The sequence below is a fragment of the Protopterus annectens genome, chromosome 1.part1 (genome assembly GCF_019279795.1).
Source record: "Protopterus annectens isolate FY-2018-M chromosome 1.part1, PAN1.0, whole genome shotgun sequence".
Classification (NCBI taxonomy): domain Eukaryota; kingdom Metazoa; phylum Chordata; order Ceratodontiformes; family Protopteridae; genus Protopterus; species Protopterus annectens.
Genome location: NC_056726.1, coordinates 1633570345 through 1633596326, shown reverse-complemented (window position 1 = coordinate 1633596326; position 25982 = coordinate 1633570345). Strand labels below are relative to the sequence as shown.

General features: G+C 38.3%; 1 protein-coding gene across 1 annotated transcript in view; it reads right to left on the bottom strand.

The window, feature by feature from the left end:
- The window catches only part of DNALI1 (dynein axonemal light intermediate chain 1), a 787801-nt gene that overhangs the window by 499478 nt on the left and 262341 nt on the right, over positions 1–25982 (bottom strand). Inside the window, exon 4 of the mRNA XM_044083710.1 lies at positions 19520–19698. Coding sequence (XP_043939645.1) covers positions 19520–19698 — 179 coding nt within the window. The remainder of the gene's footprint in view (positions 1–19519; positions 19699–25982) is intronic.

Genomic DNA, 25982 nt, shown 5'->3' with positions numbered 1-25982 from the left:
CTGGAGTTGAAGCCTCAATCAATGGAGTCTGTGAATTGGGAGTGATACCAGACAGGACTGGGTATTGAACACTGCTCCAATGAACTCTTATCTGTTGTGTAGGAGTAAGGTATGATTTCTCCCAGTGTATCGCTATTTCCAACAATTTTGCCAGAGAGAGATTATAATGCAGTGCTGTTACCAGAAGATGCTCGGTGGGGGCAGTGAGGAGCCAGTCGTCCAGATATGGAAACACCCAGAATCCTTTTAGTCTCAAGTGAGCTGTTACCACTGCCATGCATTTTGTGAACACTCCGGGGGCTGTAGAGAGACCGAATGGCAGGGCACAGAATTGATAATAGCTGGCCCCTAGCCAGAAGCGAAGCAGACTCCTGGAGCGTTTGTCCATCTTGATGTGGTAATACACATCCCAGAGCTCTATAGAGCACATCCAATCACCTTCTCTTAAAAAGGGAAGAATGTACTGAACTGTGACCATCCGAAATTTGGTTTTGGTGACAGACTTGTTTAATCTGCTGAGATCAAAAATGTGTCTCCAGTCCCCTGTCTTTTTTTTGCACCAAAGTAAAATCTGGATCCATGCTGGTCTGGTGGGACTGGTTGGATGACTCTTTTTTGATACAGCTTTATAATCTCTGAAGCTGCTTCTTCCCTTTGACTGGATAGAATGTCGGGAAGTTTTCTTGGAAGATTTGGCTGATAAGAAAGGGGAATGGTGTAACATCTGGTGATGATACTCTGCACACAATGATCGGTGGTGATAGATTGCCAGGCAGCTTGGTGCAGAGAGAAACGACCCCGACTGCTTCCAGAGGTAAGCAATCGGGCTGCTCCTGAGAAGCACTGATAAGACTGTCCAGAGAAGGAATCCCTGGAGCCTTGGTTACAAGGACCCCCTCTGCCTCTATAGGGGCATCTTCCAGAATTGTTACTCCCTCTACCCCTGGGGGTATCATCACTACGTGGAGCACGGAAAGGCCCCTGAGATTTTTTATGCCACATTTTTCCACTCCTCTGATTCCTGGGGAAGGTACGTTGAGGGTTGGAAAACCGTAGGTCTATGGCAGACAGTTTCTTTCCATCTGGCTTGCACCTGGCTAGCATGTCCTTTACTTTGGAACCAAAATGGGATGAAACTTCTATGGGAGCATTCAGAAAGGAAGACTTGAAGGGGTCCGTGAGGTCACAAATGTGCATCCAGGCATGACACTTCATAACAATGCTCAAACCCGCTGCTCTAGCCGCCCCTTTGGTCACATGTGACAGCAACCTCATGGACAAGTCGGATATTGATTCCAGGGGTTTCAAGCTGCGAGGCCACTTTTTCCCTGACCTCGTCAGACAACTGTCCTGTGAGTGTCCCAGAGAGTTCGAAGATGAAGTCCCTCTGGAGCCTCAGAAAATGTGCCAAATAATTCAGGGACCATATAGCAAAGGTCCCTGATCCAAAAACATGCTTCCCAAGTCTGTCCACCACCTGGGACTCTGTGTTGGGTGGAAGGACAGTGTGACTTTCCTCAGCCAAGTCCTTCTTTGTGGCCACCACCACCACCACAGCATCAACTGGTAACCCTTTGGACCAATGTGGGTTCGCCTCGGGAGGGGAAAGAATTTTGTCTGGTCTCCGAGGGATCGCCTCAATAGAATCAGGGTTCTTCCAAGTGTACTGCACGATGAGCTGGATGAGCTCGTCGGCAGGTGGGGTCACCCAAGAGGTAGAAGGCCTTGCACAAAAAGCCTGCAGGAACACAGATTCCTCAGATAAAGGGTTGGAGGGCTTCCAGTCACCACTCTGCTTTAACATTTCCAGGATGTCTCCAAAACAGACATCATCAGGAGGTGACCGCGGGGACCCCTCATCATCATCGTAGTCCATGTCTTCTGTTAAGGACTCCTCAGGTTAGTCCATGTGCTTCCTCTTGCACATCTTCTTTTGAGACTCCCTCATTGGGAGTCTCAAAGGAGGATTCAGTGCCCTGTGGCTTCTCTGCCTGGTGTCCTGGGGGGGTGATCTGTGACCACTGTAGCTCAGAGTGTGAAAACTGGGGTTCCGACATCAAAGGAGTGCTGCCAGAAGCAAGAGGCCTCTCCATTATGCGGGATGCAGGTCCGCCTGAAGAGGGATGGGAGCCCAGAACCGAGAAAGACAACCTTGGGACTGGGGTCACACCCCACTCTGACGAACCCACCTCCAGGGGTGGAGCCTCAAGCAGGATCGGCACGGACGAGGCTATCGGCACCGAGGATGGAACCGAGGAGAAAGATGGCTCCCTACCCTGAACTGAAGTGCCCATCCCCCAATCCCCAGATTGAGGAAGGACCGGTTCAGCAGGAACCAAAGAACAAAGGGACAAACTCGGAGCCAGAGCGAGATGCACCATAGGTGCTGAGGTGATGGGTTCCAAGAAGGATGTCGGAGCAGAAGGCTTCGGAAATGAGATAGTTGAAGGAGGAGTGTAAGATGGAGTCTGTGGATAAGTCAACCCAAGTCCTGCAGGTGGATGGGTCTTAGAAAGTATGGTTATCCCCCTGGCTAACAACAGCTGGTTCTCAAGACACACCATGTTGTGTTCCGACAGGCTCCTGGTGGATCTAGTGGATACTCCGGATGGGAAGTCAGGGTGTTCAATGAAAGGGCTATAGGCTTGGCCAAGAAATTAATCTAGAGAAGGGGAGTATCGGGTCCATGGTGGAAGGTCTGCTGACACTGAAGTCTCTAGTTTTGAGACCGGAAGTAAAGGGGTCAAATCCAGTGAAGTCAGTACAACGCTCGGTACCAAAGTGGCACTCAGAGCTGAAACAGTCGGCTCCAAAATAGTAACTAATGAAGTAGTCAAAGGTGTGCCCTGAGCCAAAGTGGACACAGGTGCCGAAGTTGAAATAGCCGAAGTAAGGTCTATGATCAGTGCTGGAGGCAGGATCAGTGCCGAAACTGGTGCCAGTATCAAAGGTTTCGAGGATGTTCAGAGCTGAGGAAGATGGGGCCGTAGAGGCAGATTTATGCTCTGAAGATAACTTTGGGACTTTTGATTTCCCAGACTTGCTCTGATCATCCGATGATGATGAAAGAACAGAGTAGGATCTCTTTTTGTCCTTAGTAGGAGGGGTTGAGACCTCCATCGCAGAAATTCCCTCTGAGAAGGGAGACTTGAGTAACCCTTTCAGCATCAGTTTGTTTTTGCGCTCATTAAGAGTGCGTTGACTGAAACTCTGACAAATGTCACATGGAGGCTGCACTGAAAGGTGGGACTCTCCCAAACAGTATACACAGTCATCATGAGAATCACTATTAGGTAACCTGCCATTGCATGAAGCACAATGCTTAAAACCTGAAGTACCCTTCTTATCCAACATCTTGATAGAAAGACACCACAGACCAACTGTATAATCCAACTAAAACAAAGTCAAACACCATTCAAAGAAGTCACAAATATAGCAACACACTAATATGTAAAGAAAAAAAGGAAACATCTTACTAAGAGTCAAAGCTAATAGGTTAGACAGGAAAGACAATACCAGCTATGGTATTGCAGAAATACCATAAGGGTAAGGGAGGGAAGGCCGTACCAACAATGGTACTTGAAAGTTTACCAGTGATAACAATGGGTAGAGGAAAAGACAAGGTCAGACAAAAGAAACAACACTGGAATTACTAATCGCTTAATAAAATATGAAGATATCAAAAGTTTTTCACACAAATATCAAAGTTCCACTTAGCTGAGAGCTCAGCTGAAATGTGGCTTTATGGCTACATGGCAAACGAGATCTGGGGTAACAGGGAAAAGGGTATTCTGGGTAGAGACTTAGCTCAAGAGTTTTTTGGCTAGCACGAGCTTGGTAAAAAGGCTGACTCGGTTCCGAGGGCTCAGAACCGGACCCATCAATGGAAAGAAGATTAACAACATCAGATTAGATGTTTTATAGTTTGGTTAATAACAATAGTATTTTAATAACTGAAGCAGACAAGGCAATGCATTAGTGGTATTAGATAGGAAAATGTATGATTCTAAAATGTTAGAAATGTTGTCAGACACTAATTTCTAAAAAGCGGTTTCTTTAATTGAAGTGAAGAAAGCATATTAATTTATTGAAGTGAAGAAAGCATATTCATTTATCAATGCTCAGATAGAAGAGTGGTTCTACAGTGGTAGGATAACAGAATCTATCAGGAAGTATTTAAGAGTAGATAGTCCTAACTTGAGCCGTATTTTTGGCTTACTGAAAATAAACAAGTTAAATGATTTTCTTAACTTATATCAACAACATCTGAATGGAGTCTTATCAGCATTTTTTGGATGTCATAGTCCTGAAGGATAGGAACAAACTAATTACCAAAAATATACAAGAAGGAGGTGCACAACAATGCATACCTACATTATAGAAGTATGCACCCAAAGAAAACTAAAGAGAACATTGTCAAAGAACAATTAATGAGAGTCAACAGACTAACTAAAAGCGATCAAGATTTCTGTGATGAGGATGCTAGTTTATGGAGTAAATTTATAAGTAGAGGTTATCTTAAGAATTTAATGTTAAATAAGTTTAAATAAATGTGTAATATAAGGAAATCAGAGAATGTGTCAATTATAAATCACAAACAAGTAGCTTTTGGCATCTCTATGCAAATCAGCAATAGTGTGGATGATAAAGCAATTAAAAATATCATAAATAACTGGAAACTTTTCAGAAGTTGGCCAGGGATAATTAAAGCAACAGGGGGCCACCCGGTGTTTGTACAGAAGAGGGGCAAGAGTTTTAAGAACTATTTTCAAGCTAAGTTAAAGTTTCCTAGTATTAAGTGTGCTAAACCGGGTATGTTTAAACGTTTGAATTGCAACTTGTTTGATTATTTGTACACTGATATAAAAGAACTATGAATTAATAATTACAACATTATAATCAAGGGATGCTATACGTGCAAATTGAAATTTGCAGTATATTTAGTTTCTGCATATCTTGTATGTCCTTTTATGTAGGTCACACCACAAGAGAACTGTATAACAGAATATATGAACATAAGTATGCAGTATAACCGGGGGATGAAAGAAATGCACTTGGCAAACATTATGAATTCCGTAAGTGTAAAATGGATTTTAAATTTTTAGTTTTGGATGATGTCAAAGGGTTTTCACAAAATATTCAACACGGAGGAGGAACTAGGGTGGTATGAATATCTATGGCAAGTGAGATTAAAATGCTTGTTATCCACCTGGGCTAAATAACTGTGAAGATTTTGTTGCCTATTTAAAAAGGAAGGGGTTAAAACACTAATTAGTTTTGTTCTTAGAGTCATGTGATTTAATTTTAGTATTTAAGAAAGGTTTTTATAATGCATTATTCAGTCTGAAGAAGTCTCACTTTAGAGATGAACGCTCTTACTGATAATGTAAACTTTGAATAAACTTTTTGGTTTTTATTTGCCAACTTTTATTTGTTTTTCACTTACAACTTAGTTTTGGTTTTCATTGTCTGGATCATTTAGAAGAAAACTCAATCACAGCAACAGAACAAAAGGGTAACATAAGAAAGTTATACAGAACAAAGGATCATTTGTTGTTAAACAAAGTCATAATGAAGAACTGAAAAAGGTGAAGAATCTATGTATGGCACGGATATAATTCAAAAAAGCATTTGACAGTATCCCACATTTATGGACAAAAGAGTGCTTAAAATGTATAAGCTATACCTTACATTGATTGATTACATTACAGAGACCATGAGACAGTGGTAAACCACTTTGCAGTTAAGTCATGATAAAAGACAAATTATTATTTCAAGGATAAAAATTCAAAGAGGGATATTCTAGGGTGACTCTCTGTCACTGCTGCTCTTTTGTTTTGCCCTTAATCCATTAAGCTGTCTACTTAACAGATTAGGTCTTGGCTACAATTTGGCTCCCAGAAAATAGCAAATTGTAAAAACTTCTCATCTTCTTTTTGTGGATGATTTAAAACTGTACAGTTCATCAGATGAGGAACTGAAAACACAACTGCAAGTGGTCAAAACTTTTTCAGATGATATAAGAATGTCATTTGGTCTTAGCAAATATGCAAAAGCAACCTTTAAAGCACAAAGCTGCAGCACCAAGAAAACATTAGTCTGGGATAGAAATGTGATATAAAAGAACTTGAGCAACAGGGAATGTATAAATATTTGGGAATTACGGAAGGATCAACAATAAAAGATGAATAAATGTGAATAAAACATATTAAGGAATATTTTAGAAGATTAAAATTAATACTGAAAACAATGCTTACATCTAGGAATAAAGTCCGAACTATAAACCAATTTGCTCTTCCTGTCCTAAGTTACAGTTTTGGAGTGATTGACTGGCCCCAAAGGTGTTGGATCAGTTGGACCGTAAAACAAGAAGGATGCTTCATGCTCATTAAATGATTTACAAAAATCAGTGTATACCAAGAATATATATTCCTCATTCTGGAGGAGGTATGGGCCTCATCAAAATTAATTGCATGTATAGATCTGCAATTGTGGGACTGCATACATATCTGCTGAACTCACAAGACCCAAACATAGTGAAAGTTTTGAAACATGAGGAGACTAAGTCTAAGATGACTTCCCTGCTTAGTTTAGCAGAAGCATATCAGTGTCAAGTGAAAATGGAGATCAAACTAGAAGTAGATAAAAATCAGGTAGCAACTGAATATGCCAAAAATAAAAACAAAAGAAAGAATATATGGTGAAGGATCAGCTTAGAAAGCAAGAAGTGTGGAAAATGCATTAGTATAGTTGCAAGTATAGAAAACTCTTGGAACAACCTCATGCTGATCAGGATCAAATGCAGAAATGGTTAAGGGGAGGTGAATTTAAATCAAAAGATAAAATGTTAATATTGGTGGCCCAAGATAGTGGACTACGTACACATTGGTTTACAAAGTCCATTGGACATGTGGAAGAAACAGATAAAGGTAGGTTTTGTAAAACAGAATTGAAAGCAGTCACACATGTTGTTGCTGGTTGTAATATACTAATGGTAGAAGGACTGTATACTGAAAGGCATAATAATGTGGCAAGACTCTTGCTTTGGGGCTTATGGAAACATTATAATACTGATGTAAGTGAAAAATACTGGAAGCATGAGCCACAAAGCATTATAGAAAATGATGAAGTTTATATCACATGTGATCACCTATTACCAACAGTTCGAAAATAGATGTGAGAAAACCAGCTACAGTAGTCAATGAAAAGAAGACAAAAGTAGCTTTGATCATTAAAATTGCTACGCCTAGTGACTACAGTGTCTTACGGTTAGAGAGACATAAAATCTTAAAATACCAATTGGAAGGCAGAAATGAGGGCAGTGTGGAAGAAGGATACCCAGACAGTTCAAATAGTAGTAGCAGCAGTGGGTCTTATAAAAAAGAGTTTGTAGTCGTACTTAGATATGTTACTGATATGTGTAACCCCATATGAATTGCAGAAGGAGTCATTACCAGGCCCATTGTGGGTGCTGCAAAGAGCACTTCTGGCTAACATCAAAGACTGAAAGAATACTAATTTCATGAACTTTAATCATACTTTGACTTAGAAATGGGGTTCATTCCTGTCATGATAATACAAACCCAAAAGACTTGGAGAAATTAAAAAAGAGAAATACCTTACAAAAAGGATACAAGTCCTAAACACATGGACCAACTCAAAGCCCTGTCACTATACTTGGTATGCTACAAAAGGCTAACTGGTGACCTGTGTTTGGCATACAGGGCATCCTCTGACCCAATACTAATAAATTTACTGCATATCAGCAAGTCAAATAGCATTAGAAATACTTGGTCTAGTCATCTAGACCTCTTCTGCAACATCAACAGAACAGTTTAGAAGGCAAGTGACACTCTCACAGGATATTGCTGCTGTGGAACAGATTCCACATCCACATAAAAAAAGTTAATCCCTGTCCATATTCTATAAAAACATATCTATAGATGGGAAACAGAAAATTTACACCAGAACTGCCCTCCCCATACTATAAATGGACACAGGCAGCTCCTAAATGCTTTATCCCATGCATGGGTCCCATTCAGTTGTTTACAGTATGATCCCAGTTATTCTCATTAGAGGTAATATATAATTATCGACCATGGGATGGGGAAGGTAATCTATAACCAAATGGGACAGGTTATTTTGACCAAAAAAGGGAAACTGGATAGGCTTAAAATGCACCACAAGGGCAGCTAGCCTAATGGTTCAGTATGAAGCTATGAACCTATTACAATGCCAAATAATACTAAATCATATTAATTTATCAAAACAACTAGTTTAAGTTTGAAGGACCATTTAACAACCATGCCGTGAGCTTCTTATTTGAAGTTGTGAGTGACTGTTACACATTTTACCCATTTCCTGAAAGATTGAGAGTTATCAGTTTGTAAAACAACAGGCGTATCAACATTCATTTTTTGAATAATAATAAGTATGAAACCCTAATCACTGTCATTATGGACCGTCTGTGATCCACAGTGATTTTCCAAAAAATCAGAAATTTTACAAGTGACAGGGCAAAAATACAATGCAAAAATCAAAGACATTTGCACTGTATAGGATAGTTGAAAGGTATGTAGTGATTGCAGGGCAATTTTTAAATGTGAATTTTTTTTGCAGCTGCAGGAGAAATTCTATTAGTAGCTGTACTCACAGACAAATCAACAAGCTAATTTACAGTATTAGGAAAAACAACTTTTAAGTGCACCATATCTTGGTAAGTAATGGTTCTCGAACAGGCAAACAGATTACCACTTGAACAGACTTTCTTTCACTGTAATGCATGCAGGATATTGATGTTTCCTATTAATGTTTCCTATGAATGTAACCTGCTTATAACATCATACAAGGTGAAGCTGAATGCCGCAATATAATCAACTCCTTCAGAGAGACACACTTCACTAAGATCATCCTTAATTTTAAGACTGATGTCATATGTTACCTATGTTACCTCATGTTCTGAGACACTAAAATTAAAGATATTTCCCTCAATATTTTTTGGTTTTGTCTCTTGACTCTTGAGCTAAGAATTTGAGAGGTGTGACTATTTATGGATGAAGTGTGACTGATTGTGTTCTGCTGTCATTTGCTCAATTATTCTGGGCTGGCTTTACAGGATTAATGTGATTATGTGAAGCAAGTTGGAAGGAAATACCGTACTATAAAAGTTACTATTTATGTGAAACAAAGTTAAAGAGCATTATGAGACCATTATTTTTATCACAATCAGTCATCTGAAATATACACAGTCAGCAAAGTAGCTATAACTATTGGGTTGGGTGAGGACCTGGTTGTGGATGAAAGCAGCTTGCTGTATTGTTTACACAGTTTAAACAGTCTGGCTTTACATGACTAGTTTTCATTTTCTTGAAATAAGATTGAATGCTTTACTGCTTGGTGACTGTTGAAAAAAGAGATGAAACTCTCACTGATTTTACAGAATATCTCTGATTTTGCCTCATGTGTTATGCCTGTACATCATAACATTAGTGGTTTCCTGACAAATCATTGATAATTTTTGTTACTAAATAATGACAGACATTCAAGTTTTAGACTTCAAGTCTTTCAGAAAATGCATGTTAATGAAAAAAATATATTACGTCTGCAACTTTTCAGCATTTAAGAGAATTATTTAAAACCTTTCTTAGTTTCACAGGTAAATACTAGGCAATCAGGTTGTGCTGCAGATTATTAAAAGTCTAGCCAATAACCAGTGATCAGAATTATACCTTCACTTTGTATCAGTGAGGTAAAGAGATTGACTATTAAGATAACCCTCCCTGATCATGGGCCTTTTTTTCTTCATGTTTTTTTTTTGTTTGTTTGTTTTGGCTTTGTCTCTGTTTCTTGCACTATGAGGTTGAGTGGTATTTTTAATTACAATCAGATGAGGTATACACAGCAATATGGCTATAACTGCTGGTGGATGAGGACAGCTGGTGGATGAAAATAACTTATTATCTTGTCATTTGCTCAGTTTAAACAGTCTGGCTTTGCAGCACTAGAGTGTATTTGTGTAGAATAAGCTGTAATACTTACTCTCTGACTACTGTTTTTGTGAAACAAACATGAAATGTGTCAGGTGTGTTCATAATTATTATTTCTTCATGCTTACCACAATCAGACATCTGAGCTGTACATAGTCAACAATGGAGCTATACTTGCTGGATATGGAAGCTGTCTGCAGATGAGAATGACTGACCCTGCTGTCATGATAAAGATAACTAATCATTAGCTTGACTTTGCAAGACTACTGTGTATTTGCTTAAGCTGGAAACTTTATTGTGACCATTTTTCAATCACAATTAGACATTTGAGTTGAGCACAGTCAAGTGCCTATAACTCATGGGTGCAGACATTGGTGCATTATAAGGATGGCAATTTAAGTGGTTAAAATTATCTGAAATTTGTGAATTGGTATTTTTTTTATTATCAGTTAGTTTTATTTTACTTTTTGCTGGAAAGATATTCAAGACTATTGACATTTAAAACAAACACATACATTTTGCTGTATTAAAAATAAATATAATTAAAATTACCTTGTAGACAAGTACACATTTAACAAAAAGTCTGGAAGGTGAATCCACAAGAACATGCACACAAATATGTGGTACAAAAATGTTGTGTGGCACCCAGAGACCAGGGTGCTGTTAATCTACCACTGTGTAACAGTTATCTTATTTGGAACTTTATTGAACACATAGATTGGCCAGAATATATTACTGCTAATATACATTATCATGGAAAGCAAACTGTCTAACTCTAGTAACAATGAAAGTTAAACTTATTTACAGTAATGTCCAAATGCAATTCATAAAAATGAAAAAGAAGGCAGAATCTTGCCACATTAGATTAAATAAACAGTATATAAGTATAAACACAAAGCAAGTTGTCCAAAACTGGATTTGGATACAATATAACCGTAAAACTCTTCAGTGACAAAAAAAGTTATCATTTTCTAAATAAGAACTCTAAATAACTCTAGCTGTAGCTATAAATTAAAATTACAACCATGAATATGCCTTAGTGAAAACACATCACTTCAAAATGGTTTGCATAAAAATGTATTAGCATCTAAAATCCATTTTTTACCATGGAGGTACAGACATCATCCCGAAAAACTATGCCCAATTGGACAGAATGCAGTTGCTTAACAATTCTGTTTACAGTCAGTAGTAGAATTCATCCTTGAAAATTAATGCGTTCCCTCTATGGTACACAAAAAAACTTTTCCAGACTCACTGCTTGTACTGTTATTACCACTCCTCATTTTTTTCCATCAAACTTGCAAAAATCTCAAAAAATGGCAGAACTCATTTATTCCATCCAATTTGTCCCATTAGTCAGCTGCAAAAGTAACTGTTTTAACCTGTCCGTGACTTCCTCTACTGTGGTGAACATAAACTTTCCTTGTAATGAAAAAGAATAAGTTAAAAAAAACTGCCAACGCTGCTGGAAATGCTAATCTATACTTTTTCTTTTGCAACTTATATGCTTTTTTGTATCATAACATCTGAATATGGTTGTGTGTTTCTATCTCTGTTTCTCTGATGGACTGTGATTGACTCAATCTGTCAATCACAGTCCAGCAAATCTCGGATTGTCAAAGTTCAGGAATGGGCTTTAACATGGTTCATCCAATGGATAAGAGTGGCTCTAATGTTCAATGGATCAGATTTCAAAATTATGGATAATGATCCAGTCAATAAAAATGACTACTCACATATGTATATTTATTATATATGTCAATATGTGTGTGTGTGTGTGTGTGTGTGTGTGTGTGTGTATGTACCACATACTGTATCTACTGTAAAATATCAACCCGTTTGCCACAACTGCCATGGAACTTGTTGTTTTTCCTGCCAAGACAGAAACTGTACTCAAATGATTCTTGGTTTATCATATTTGCTACCATATTGAGTTAATTGCAGCCACACTGCTTCTTTCATACCAAGGGAATCCTTTGTGATACCAGTCCAAAGAACTGTCCTTTTTTTAGCAAAACCCAACAAACCGTCTTCATCTTCCTAGCCACCAACCAGTCCTGATTTTGTTCTCTGAACTATATCTTCCACTCAGTCCATCTGCTGCTCCATGTAAACCATCTGCCCATAAGCTTCCAATGTATTCTGTCTGACTTTCTCATACCTTTGTCTAACAAGCATCATTGCAACATATTGCTCACACAAAGTTTCATTCAGCAACTTTGCATATTTCCAGTCATATAAGATATAACGCTAATAACCATGTCAAGAGTCACAAGTCATGCTTTATTCTTTCTAAATGGCACCCAGTTCTGCAACATGAAGTAAGATTATCTTTTTAGTATTTTTTATAATCACTGGGTTGGACTCTCCTTCAAATTCACTTTGCATTTGTACCTCAGGATTTATTCCCATTTCTAATACCATGAACATTATATTTTTTAATGCTATGGACAATATTGTCACACTGTAAAGTTATCTACTACTTAGATTAACAATTTAAGCTTAAAAAATATGCTTGATTTCACCTCTTCTAAAAGAGAGATAAGAAAAGACATCCAAACAAAAGAAGCAATGTGAGATCTTGCCCTGACTATATTTTTATCTATTTGCTAATTTAATATATATTTTATTTTTCTATGTTTTCTTGTATATGGACAATCTGCACAAGGTTGTATATCAGAGTTGTTGATCATATCATACATAAAAAGTAAAATATATGTATCAGATATTATACTGGAGTCGGACACCAACATCATTCTGTTTGCTGATGACACCAAGATTTAAGGATTATTCAGAGAAGGAAGGGTCATTTTCCAGTGATTCCTGATGTAACTTATAACGCATACAACGGAGTGACACAAAATGTACATGCTTATAAGGGTAGCACCAAAGATGACAGGATAAAGAAAAAGATTTGGAAGTCATACCTAACCCTGGGGGTGAATCAAGCAATGCAAAGTGAAATGGTAGTAGACAAAAATGGATGCTGGGATATCCATCTTGGAGAATAGACTGGACAGATCCCACTGCAAAAGGCATTATTATTGCCAGATATGGATTACCTTATTTACTTCTGTCAGACAAATTTGGATTATCTTATTTACTTCTGTCAGACATATTCCCAAAGAGAGATTAGGCCTCTGTAAAAAGCTTGTAATAAAGAGTTACCAACATTGTGATGTGAATATAAGAGATTGAGAGACAGACCTGCACAGTTTGGCAAGTAAACCATGGAAAAGAGACAAAAAGAAGGGCATGTTAGATGCAGTGAGAGAAGAAAGGGACATGGATGGCTGCTACAAGGGAAATATTTCAAAAAGGACTTTTTTAATCCCTCCTACTGCTGCCTTCAGGCTTCTGTCATGCCATCTCCCTATAGTTCCATCCTCCACAGCACCCTGGCAGGCTTCCCTGTGTCCCCATGCCAGAAGGGCATCCTGGTTAGTAAAATCCTGCACACTAAGACCCCTCCACATTCAGACTCTAATCCACAGCACCTGCTGTAACCAAAGAGCAAGGTGGGCTGGGCTGGGAGTTATGACACATCACCATGGTGAGGGACTTTCTTAAGCACTAATTCCCTCTCCTGTATGATGATGGCAGTGTTAGGCTGGGTTCATAGGTTCATGGGTGGGCCATGAGGAATGACTGTGAGCATGTGTCCTTGCCCTGTAATCATAGGGTGGTAATCCTCTGTCCTCCCCCCAACAAAGTGTCATTTCTCTCAGTTCTGGCCCTTACCACAGCTCATTATAGAACCATCCAGCATACTCTCATCCCCTCTAGGACAGACACTCCAATCCTCCCTGCCTTGCCATGAAGCACCATAGCCACTAACTGAACTCCAGTTACGTGGGACACTGTCAAGAGTTTATTCTACTATGCTACTACATTTCATGCAGAAGCCGAAGAGTTTCAGGAACACATTCTGATAAAGAAATATATAACAGGCAAGCAAAAACTGAAGGTAACGCTACTCAATGCTAGAAGTCTAAATCTCAAAATGCACTCACTCGAGGCACTCCTTAAAATGGAGAACATCAATATCTGTGCAGTGACTGAGACCTGGTTCAAGGCTCCAGAGAGCAGCCCTGCACTACCAGGCTATAACTCATACCACACTTTTTGGCCATGTAACTTGGACCAAAACACCAAAGGCGGAGGTGTGTCCATATTCATTAAGGATATCTACACCTCCAGGCTAGTTGCTCAGCATAATGCATCCGAGGTTATCCAAGTGCAACTAACTCTGGGCAAAACTGCAATCCAAATTGTAGCTTGCTACAGATCCCCCACCATGCCCCAGGATTCCCACTCCTCTTTTCTTGATGTACTGGAAAATATTAGGGTTCAACCAAACACCTTAATAATGGGCGATTTCAACTACCCCACCATTAACTGTGAAAACTACTAGTGTACCAACTCCTTAGTACAACGCTTTCTGGAATTCATAAACTCCAATGCCCTGGATCAACTTATCTACACCCCCACCAGGGGCAACAATATCCTAGACCTAGTCATTACCAACATGAGTGACCAGTGTTCCACTCCTGAAGTCAACTCCTCGTTGGTCCGATCTGACCATAAACTAATCACCCTTGATATCCACATCCCACCCCCACCCACCATTAAGAAAATCACAGTAAAAAGTTCTCCAAAGACAACTTCATGCTTCTTAAGACAGAAGTGGTGAACTTCATGACACCCATGCAGATGGACAATACAGTTACAACTGCTGAATCCTACACAAATGCACTCTATAAGCACTTACACGAGTGCATGGATCGTGCTATCCCAAACAGAACCAAGACGCTATCCGCCAAAAAAAGGAAGCCAATCTGGTGGTCCCCTGCCATAAACAAACTGTACAACAGAAGGAAGAGACTGTTGCAAAAGAGAGTAAAATCCCATCAGTGGAGGAGCTCCCTGGTCAGCCTCAGTAAGAAGCTGAGATCTCTTATAAGATCCCCCAAAGCTAGCTATGAAAATAAAATCGACACTAATTCTAAGGACAACCACAAAGCATTCTATAGCTATGTCAAGAATCTTGATGGCAACACCAAGATCTGCTCTGAGTTACAGCACAACGGCACGAAAATTACAGAACCAACTGATATTGCCAACATCCTGGCAGATAGGTTCAGTGCTAACTTTACCCCCCCCCCGACCCCCTAAAGGGACCATATCTATACAGGAAGAATGCAGAGCCCCTGTAATCACAACGATGCAGGTAAAAGCTGCACTCTCTAAAACCAAAAACACAGCATCCATGGGACCGGACAACATCCCAGGCTGCGTTTTACATGAACTTCAGAATGAACTGGCTCCCCACTTAAGCACCATGTTCAATAATAGCCTCACATCAGGCTTTGTGCCCACTGAATGGTGCACAGCAACAGTTATCCCACTCCACAAAGGGGGAGCCACCACTGATCCTGGGAACTATCGACCTATTAGCCTGATGAGTCTGGTCTCCAAGGCCATGGAACGTATCATCATGGAACTCATAAACAAAGAGATTGGTAACCTCCAAACTCTGGATCCCACCCAATTCGGGTTTGTGAAAGGCAGATCATGCCTCCTGAACCTGATCAACTTCTTTGAGGCAGTCACCAAAGCTGTAGATGAGGGTAAGGTGGTTCACACAGCCTATCTTGACCTTGCCAAGGCTTTCGACACCATGCCCCATTCTGGAATTATAGCTAAACTCACTAAACTAGGTATAAATCCCTACATCACAAGATGGGTTGCCAACTGGCTCACTGAGAGAACCCACACTGTAAAAGTTGCAGACTCCAAATCTGACCTCAAAGCAGAGACAAGTGGAGTACCACAGGGTTCCATCCTGGGACCTCTCCTGTTTGGTATCTACTTCTCTGAAGTACAGGCTAACACAGAAGGCCTCTGGCTAATGAAGTTCGCAGATGACTGCAAACTAGGACCCATAGTCAAGTCTCCAAATGATGTGGACATCCTACAGAAGGGCCTCACTGAGACAGATGCCTGGTGTCAGAGCCATGGCCTCAAGCTCAATGCCAAAAAGTGCAGTGTCATCCCCTTTGGTAAAAACTCTGTACCCATGAACTACCATATAGGCAGTCTACTTAACACCGAATGTGTGATAAGAGACCTTGGGACCCAGGTGGACAGTAGTCTCTCCTTTGATAGTCACATCGCCACAGTAGTCAGGAAGTCCTTCTTCGTGGCACACCTCATCAAAAAAGGGTTCTCATCCAGGAAAAAAGAGGTCATTGTTCCTCTCACTAGACCCATTATAGAGTACAATGCCCCTTTTGGAATGTACCTCACAAGACATCTGTAGCAGTTGGAAAGGCCACAGAAGTACCTCACAAAGAGGATTACTGGCCTCAAACAAATGCCCTACACTGACTGCCTCAAAAAACTCCAGCTTTATTCCATAGCATATCACGTGAGATAGCATATCAGGTGATCTCTGCCCAACATATAAAGCTATGTCAAACCTAGAGCTGTTGGACATGCTACACCTAAACAAATCCCAATCCCTCTGAGCTACACACTCTAGGGACCTAAACCTTGTCACCACAATAAATAAGACATGCTAGAGGGATAGATTCCTGTCACAGAGACTTCCCATACTCTGGAACAGGCTACCTATCTATGTCAAGCAAAGTTCTTCATTAGCACTCTTCAAGAAAAATCTTGATGAGTGGATGGGAAATAGGAAATACACCCCGGGGATCACTTCTGTGTCTCTGCTCGACAGTGGCACAGGAAAATATCTTTCTTGGGTAGCGTAAGCCAGGGAACCTTGTTAGCTAGGCTTACGTAGGCCCCTGGGCCAATAGCCTAGTACCTACCTATGAACCTATGGGCTAAATGAGATGTTTAATGGTGCCTTGAGTACAGAAATTATGTATGAAAGGTAAAGGAACAGTAGATGCACAGGAAATGGATGCAACACCAGATTGAATTCAGCAAGCCATAGCTACTTTTCCATCTCCTTTGTTTCATAGTTGAATGTTAGACTAAATGCCCTGAAGGAACAATTTAAGCCTGGCCAATAACCTTAGATCAGAATCAAACCCTGTATCTTTTGTTTATAATGTTAAGGCCTTAACCATTATGCCAAACCCTCTCCCATGATTGATGTTATCATAGGGATGTCTGTATCTGAATAAGCATGTGCACATAATGTGAATAAAAATACTAAACAACAATTAACAAGAAAAAAATTTAAAGGAAAGCATAACTGAATTCAAATAATGAATACGAATCTGAATCTTGGATTTAATGGCTGAAAATGAAAAGCAAGTATATTACAGAAGAACATGTGGATGATTGTCAATTGGGTAAATGAAATATTCTACGGAGTTCCATAAAATTATCCAAACTAAAGAAATATTAATTTGCCCTGAGACCACTCTTTTGGGCATTTACTTCTCTGAAGTCAATGTCAATGTCAATGGCCTCTGGCTGACTTAATTTGGCCTCTGGCTGATTTAATTTGTAGATGACTGCAAATTAGAAGGAGTCATAGAATCACCCACTAACACTAATTTTCTTCAAGAAGAGTTGACACAGACAAATAATTAGTGTCAGAGCCATGGGCAAAATCTAAATGCCAAGAAATGCATAATAGTATCCTTTGGGAAGTCATCCACCACTGGTAACTATTATACTGACACACCCCTAACAGTTGACCCAGTAGTCAGGGACTTGGGGACACACATAGACAGTAATCTAACATTTGACCGTTATGTCTCTATGATAGTTAGGTAATAATTCTATGTTGTGTAGTTTATAAATAAAGGTATGGTATCTCGGTCCAAGGAAGTTATTGTTCCACTGTATTCGGCATTCATCAGACATATCATTGAGTAAAATACCTCCTTGGGTATGTACCTAACCAGTCATATCCAACAACTGGAATGTCCACAGAGGTTTCTCACAAAAGGATACAAGGCATAAGTAACATGTAATATGCAGACCACCTCAAGGCCCTATCCTGTATTCTGCCTCCTACAGATCAGTGAGAGGAGATCTATGCCTACCATACAAGGCCTTGCCAGACCTCACTTTGAATGACCTCCTGCATATTCAAAAAAACAAATAGCACCAGTAATGCTGATTCTAAATACTTAAACCGTGCCTACTTTATAAATAGGACCTGCTGGAGAGATAGTTATATATCCCAGAGACTACCCCTTCTCTGGAACAAGTTTCCCATCCATGTGACGCAAAATTCCTCCCTCACCCAATTAAAGTGTAACTTGTAACTTGGACAATTGGATCGGGAGCAGGAACTTCATCCCTGGTTTGGCACCTATATCATTAATGGACACAGGCAGCTTGTAAATATTTCATCTCCCAGGCCCCTGCTTCTAAATGTTTCATCTCCCAAGCCCCTGCTTACACTTATCAAGCATATCAGAACTTGACAGAGATTTGGGATGCATGGCTAGGTTTAAAAAGGCCCTTGTGGTAGCTAGCCTAGTAAACACCTATCAGCCTATGAACATATGTATTGCTGAAGTCATTACCTCATGGAAAAATAGAGCATTTCCATTGTTATAATCCTTATCAAATCCCCACTTAAGGGTGCTATGAACAGTTCTGTTTCCCATGTTTGCAGGAAGATAGCAGACTAGTAACATCTGGGCAAAGAATTATGATGAAGATGATCCCAAGGAACTCACTGGAAGAAAAATGTAGAAAGGGACATTGCAGAGACTTTCATGTAACTTTAAAAGTATGCAAATCACCAAACTGAAGGAACTATTCAGTCTAAAAGGAAACAGTCATAGTGATGGACAAGAGGAGACATACAGTTTAGATGGAGAAAAGGGGTATTATTTCACTGAAAAGATAGTGGAATAACAGGACGCAGCATACTGAATGAGAGTGTGTTCTCAATGAAATCTATATGCAGTTTTTAGACCAATGATTCGGGATAAATGAACTGCAATGTATTTATTTGGCTACTCATTAATTTGCTAACCATGTAACCGGGCTGGTACAATGGCCCTTTTCAGCCACGATCAAGGCCTACCAACAAAAGTTGAAGTAATCAGAAAGTCAGAAAGCATAAGTAGGTCATATACAAGTTAATAAGTAGGAGTGGAGTTATGCAGTCATACAAGTATTATATACAATGTACATGAAAATGTTAACCAGTAAAAGTAAACAATAATGAGGTGTGATCGGTAATTAAATGAGAAACAATAAATCAACAGTTTTACAAAAAAATACAAAATATATGAAGAAAAAGGGTAAATCAGACAAAGGGAGCTATGAGAATGCAAGTTCAACAGAATAGAAAGTCAAAGATGGTGGAAAGTGGAACTCAGATTCAAAATTAAAGTGGATAATGTTTTAGCTAATGAAAATAATCTGAGTGTTTATATCTCTAAGTAAGCTTAACAAAATTATTAGAATGCTCCTGCTGGAGTTCTTCTATGTTTATATATACAGTGAAAGCAATTACATTTCTGTATAAGTTGAAACTTGTTGAGAACCTGCATAATCTAGAAACTACCAATTATAAAGCTTACCCTTTTCTCCATATCAGATTTGCCTTGTTCTGCCTGCAAAGCTTTCCTCATTCCAAAGGCAACACTGCTCTCATATAAAGTCTGATATGCAGCAATTGTCATTCGAATTTCATCCCTTACTCGAAGTAAAAGCAGACCACGTTCAGCACAGTTAATGGTGACTTGTCGGATAAGCTCATCTGTGAAAAGACAAGAGACAATCATTTTCTTTTCTGCATCTGGAGAGAAAACAACTACAAATATATAGAGTTCAATTGCACACTGCAGAATTAATTCTGGTTACTTCAGTCTTCCAGCAGAGCTTAGATTCTCTGACTCCAGTGTGATAGCTTGAAAGGGATAAAGTACTACTTGTATATTAAAAACACACTTTCCATCTGTGATTCTTCTGTCCCATTCATAAGAGTTTATTTTTTTCTTATTTATTCTCTTCACCTTGTTTCCCACATTTTTCAGTCACAACCATTCATTTGCTTTCCTCTCTCTTAGGTGCCATTGGCCAAAGTTAATTTAGACTGATAACAAGGGAAGGGAGACAAACAAGCTGCAGTATTTTGATAACATCCCAGTAGATGTTCTAAAACTTAATGACTTTGATGACAAAGTATCCTGCATCCATGCAATTACATTCAGCCAGGCATGGAGACAAGCATACAGGAAAGGTAGAAGGGGAAGAAGCAGGCAATGCCCATATGTCCAGAAGAGACAAACATGGAGAATTAAAAAGTGTCCAATTCTGGTATACACACTGGTGCCAGGACTGGAAAAAAATGACAGTGTAGAATCATCAAGACACAAAAACATTCCTACAATGGGGTTAGGCCAGGCTCAGGGGGAAGATGCCCCTCCCCCCATTACAGAAGAAAGTAGAAGTCCACAAAAACATAAAAACTGATAGGCCAAAAGAGCCATAAAATGATAGAGTGGACTATTGAGGATAAGGAAGAAATTATGTATTGTTACTATTTTGCAAAAAGCCCAGAATTTCCAGGTAGAAGATATTCAAAAAGATTAAGAGAGAAATTAGAGGAAAGAAAGATACTGTCAAAAGCTTCAAATGCAAATTTGTGTTCATTAATACACAGATACATCCATGAAAAATATTATACAGACCAAGAAACTCTGAGTCGTTTAGTAATAGAAGTGACAGAGGAAGTGTGAAAATCTAAAGAACAAAACCTAGAAATTTTTGAAAGGTATAAAAAAGAAACATGGACATAGGAAAGACAGAGTTCTGATGTGGTGCAATATTTATGCAAAGGAGAAATCCAAACTAATCAATACAAAAAGCAGCTCAAAAGATATTTGAAGAGAAATACATGCAACGGCACCTAGATATGGAAAACTTCACAATACAAAAAATATCACAAAGGGGAAATGCAAAACAGAAGATTAGTAAAGTGGAAGTTAAATAAATAGAAGCTGAAGTTATGGAATACCTGTGAAATGAAGGATTTAGTGTAGAAAGTCTAACACAAATCATGTCACAGCATGACGGAACAATTTGTTCCCATAGTAAGGAGAAACAGATGGAGCAAGAGACATCTGAAGGAGAAATATGGACTTAAGAAAGAAAAATAAATTTAATATGGTGGAATATTTATGCAAAGGAGAAAGCAAAACTAATAAATACAAAAAAAGGCAGCGCCAAAGATATTTGGACAGAAATACAGGCAAAGGCATCTTGATGTGAAAATTTCACAATACAAAAAAATAAGAAAACAAAGGGGTAAAGTAGAAAAGATGATAACTAATGCAGAAGATAAAGAAATAGAAACTGAAGTTATGAATTACCTATGACGTGGAGGATTTAGTATAGAAAATCCAACTCTGTTAATGTCACAGCAGGATGAAATCTCGAGTCCCCAAATTAAGGAGAAGCAGGTGGAACGGGAAGAATCTGGTCACTTTCCACATGAAGATACACAGTAGGAAACCAGTACAAAAGTTTAGCTGGAGTTGTACAGCAAAGGAAGGAGCAGGAAACATTGGCAATTCTGATGCAGTCAGCGTTGTGGAGTGATAGGCTAGTGAGTTCCCATATGAAAGAGCAACAGATGACACAGGATATATCTGAAGAGAATATGTCACAGGAAGATATTCTGGAACTTTTTGCAGAATGCCCACAGGAAAACAGAGAACAAAGAATCGCATGATTTAATAGAAATGGATAGACATATTAAGATTAATGAAAGAAACAGATTACAAGAAAGTCAATAAGACCCAAGATGTTAGAAGTCTGATAAAGTAAATGACCATCTTAATCAAGACTATTAACAGAAATTCATGTGATATAACAAAAGTAAACAGTATAATTACTGTGCAGCTAAATTAATAACAGATACAGTCTTACCACAAAAAACAAAGTAATAAGGGAAATGAAGGGGAAAATTCAAATTCCATCATGGAAGCATTGAACAGAGAAAACTATGAAATAATTAAGACAAGAAGTGTTAGTATTAGAAAAGTATAGAAGTGGGAACAGATCAACAAAAACACTTATAAAGATAGACACAGTAAAAGTAATGTGCAGTATCAGAACAGATTAGGATCTATCATATAATATTGCAAATAATAAATTAAAGATATCCGCACAGGCAGAAAAACTAAGAGGATATGCAGATAAAGACAAAGGAAAAGTACAAAATAAGCAATTCACTGATGACCAAAAAATGTTTTACAAAGAACTAGGAAACAAAGCAAAAGGAATAGAAACACCAGCAAAACAAGAAGAAATAGACACATTTTGGAGAAATATCTATGAAGATCCTGTGGAATATAACAAAGATGCTGAATGGAAAGAAGATGTAAATGAAACAGTAAGAAGTTCAAATGTACAGGACATGAAATGGGATAAAATAACAGCCAGAGAAATTGAAAGAAAACATAAGATAAGCTCCTAACTGGAAAACCCCAGGCACAGATATAGTACCTAACTTCTGTCAAAAAGTATTAACATCTTTACATGAAGATTTAGCCCTGAGTAAAAACTACTTATGTGTATCCTGAACAGACACCAAACTGGTTAACAATAGGAAAAATGACACTCCTACTTAAGAGTGAACCTGTAAGCTGTCCTAAAAACTATAGACCAATAGCTTGCCTTCCAACACTGTATAATCTATATAATAGAATTGATGCCAACAGAGTTTGTAGTCATTCAGAAGAAAACTCAATTATGGCAACAGAGCTAAAGGGTAACAAAAGAAAGTCATACAGAAAAAGGATCATCTGTTGTTAAATAAAGTCATATGAAGAATAGTAAAAAGGGGAAGTATCTAAGTATGGCATGGCTAGATTACAAAAAATGCATTTGACAGCATCCCACATTCATGGATAAAGGAGTGCTTAAAGATGTATAAAATAATACCCAAAATTGATCAATTACATTACAGTGACCATGAAACAGTGGCAAACCACTTTGCAGCTAAGCCGTTATAAAGGACAAATTATTATTACAGGGATAAAAATTCAAGGGGGATATTCCAGAGTCATTCTTTGTTATCATTGCTTTTGTCTTGCCTTTAACCCATTAAGCTGTCTACTTAACAAATTAGGTCATGGTTACAATTTGTCTCCCAAAAACAATAAAGTGTAAAGACTTTTCATCTTCTTTTTGTGGATGATATAAAATGGTATAGCTCATCAGATGAGGAACTGAAAGCTTAAATGTGAGTGGTTAAAACTTTCTCAGATGATATAAGAATGTCATTTGGTCTTAACAAATGTGAAAAAGCAATATTTAAAGCAGAAAAGCTACAGCACTAAGAAAATATCAGTCTGGGACAAGAATGTGATATAAAGAACTTGAGCAGGAGACAGTATATAACTATTTGGGAACTGATGAAGGACTGTCAATAAAACATGAACAAATGTGAACAAAAACTCATTAAGAAATATTTCAGAAGACTAAAATCAATACTGAAAAGCCCTAACATCTGGGAACAAAGTCCAAAGCTGTAAACCAATTCGATCTTCCTGTTCTAACTTACACTTTTGGGGTGATTGTCTGGCCCCAAAAAGAACTGTACTAGTTAGACAAAAAAACAAGAAATATGTTTTGCGCTTATCAAATGATAAAAATCATTGTATACCAAGATTATATATTCACCTTTCTGAAGGAAGAATGGGCCTCCTCGAAATTGATTACATGTATAGCTCTGCAATTGTAGGACTGCATACATATCTGCTGAATTCAACAGATCCAAACATAGTGAAAGTTTTAAAACGTGAGGAGAACAGGTCTAAAGATTATTTCTCTGTTTAGTTTAACAGAAGCATATCGGTGTCAAGTGGGAATGGAAATAAAACCAGAAGTAGGCAAAAATCAGGCAGCAATTGAATGTGCCAAAAAATCAGATGATAAGGCAAGAAATGTGGAAAAGGCATAATATACTTGCAAGTACAGAAAACTCCTGGAACAATCTCATGTCGATCAGAATCTGACGCAGGAATGGTTAAGGACAGGTGAATTTAAACAAAAAGAAGAAAGTCGTATATCGGCATCCCAGGATGGTGGACTATGTATGTGCTGGTTTACAAAGTCCATCGATTACATAGGAGAAACAGACAAATGCAGGTTTTGTAACACAGAACTGGAAGCAGTCACACATTTTATTGCTGGGTGTGATACACTAATGGCAGAGGGCCTGTATACTGAAAGACAATAACGTGGCAAGACTATTGCAGTGAGAATTGCGCAAACATTATTACACTGAAGTAACTGAGAAGCATTGGAAACATAAGACACAAAGCATTATAGAGAATGTTGAAGTTTACATCACATGGGATCTGGGATCAATCATTACCCCACAGTTCAAAAATAGATGTGAGAAAAACAGATATAGTAGTCCATGAAAAGAAGACATAAGTAACTTGATCACTGAAATTGCCATACCCAGTGATTACAATGTCTTATGTACAGAGAGACACAAAGTCATAAAATACCAGGATTTGCAGTCAGAAACAAGAGGAATGTGGAAGAAACATTCCCAGAGAGTTCCAACAGTAGTAGGAGCAACGGGTCTCATAAAAAATGAATTTATAGTTGTATTTCGATACGCTACCAATATATGTAACTTTGTATGAACTGAAGGAGTCAATTCTGGGTACAACGGGGATGCTGCAAAATCACTTTTGGCTAACATCAAAGACTGAAACATTAACTTTTATCATACTTTGACTTAGGAATGGGGTCCATTCCCATCATGGTATTAGAAACCCAAACATCTGGAGAAATTAAACCAGGACAAAAGGTTATTTGACACAGAGTCCTAAAGGTGGGGGTTACAGTGAAAAGTGGTATAGCAGCTGCTAGTCCCAAGGGTTTACCAAAGGCCACTTCTAGCAATAGCCCATAATATTTCCTTTTCTGGCCATATGGGCATAAAGATCACAAAAATGGGATTAGACAGAATTGTTATTGGCCAGGCATTCCAAAAGATATGAGAGAATACTGAAAAACTTGTGAGCACTATCAAAAGCTTGGGAAAGAAGAAAACAAAGCCATGGTGTACCCAACTGGTTTGTACCATGTAAACTATTATAAACACACCAAAAAGTTTATTATAAAGCTTTCGGGTCTCACACCCTTCCTCAGTACAAATAAAATAAGCACATTCAGCATTTAAATAGGAGATTAAAATCAAGTCACATGCTTCAGCCCACCCATTCAGTCATTCAACAATCAAATCTTAAAAGAACATATACATACATAAAAAACTTTTAAAACACATTTAAATATATACAAATGAAACATTCACTTATTAAACATTTCTAATATCAATTCACTTATAAAACATATACAGCAAAGCAAATAAATATTATATTTACATTTTATAACAACAAGTCACAGCTTCTCTCTACGTCTTTTAATCAAAATTGGCTTTAAACTAATGGCATTATTCAAACCAGGGAAACAGTCTGCCTGTAATTTAACTATCCATTCAAACTCTAAGTTCTAATAAATTATTCATATCCCCTTTTCTTAAACCTATTCGTACTGTGTCCAATATCCTAAATTTAAAACTATGCTGCTCACCTTTATCTTTAATATGCTTACTTAATGCATTTGTTATAATATTCCTTCTCATATCAGATTTATGCTCTATAAGCCTTTCCTTAAGCTTCCTAGTTGTCTTACCTACATAGAACGATGAACATAATGTGCAAGTTGCCAAATACACCACTTGCATCATATTACAATTTGTCAATACCTTCATTGTAAATACCTCTCCCCTAGTGGGGTGTTTAAAATAATCTGTACCTTCATATAGATCATTACAACAGGAACAGTTGTAACATTTTCTTGTTCCTGCTGTTGTCTCTAATTTCACTGTATTTAATTTAAAATCTTTATAGCATAATTTTTGTTTTAATGTTTGTGAATTCCTATACACATATCTTGGCCTTTCTCCCACTATTTTAACTATTTCTGGCATGGCCATTAAACTAGGCCAATGTC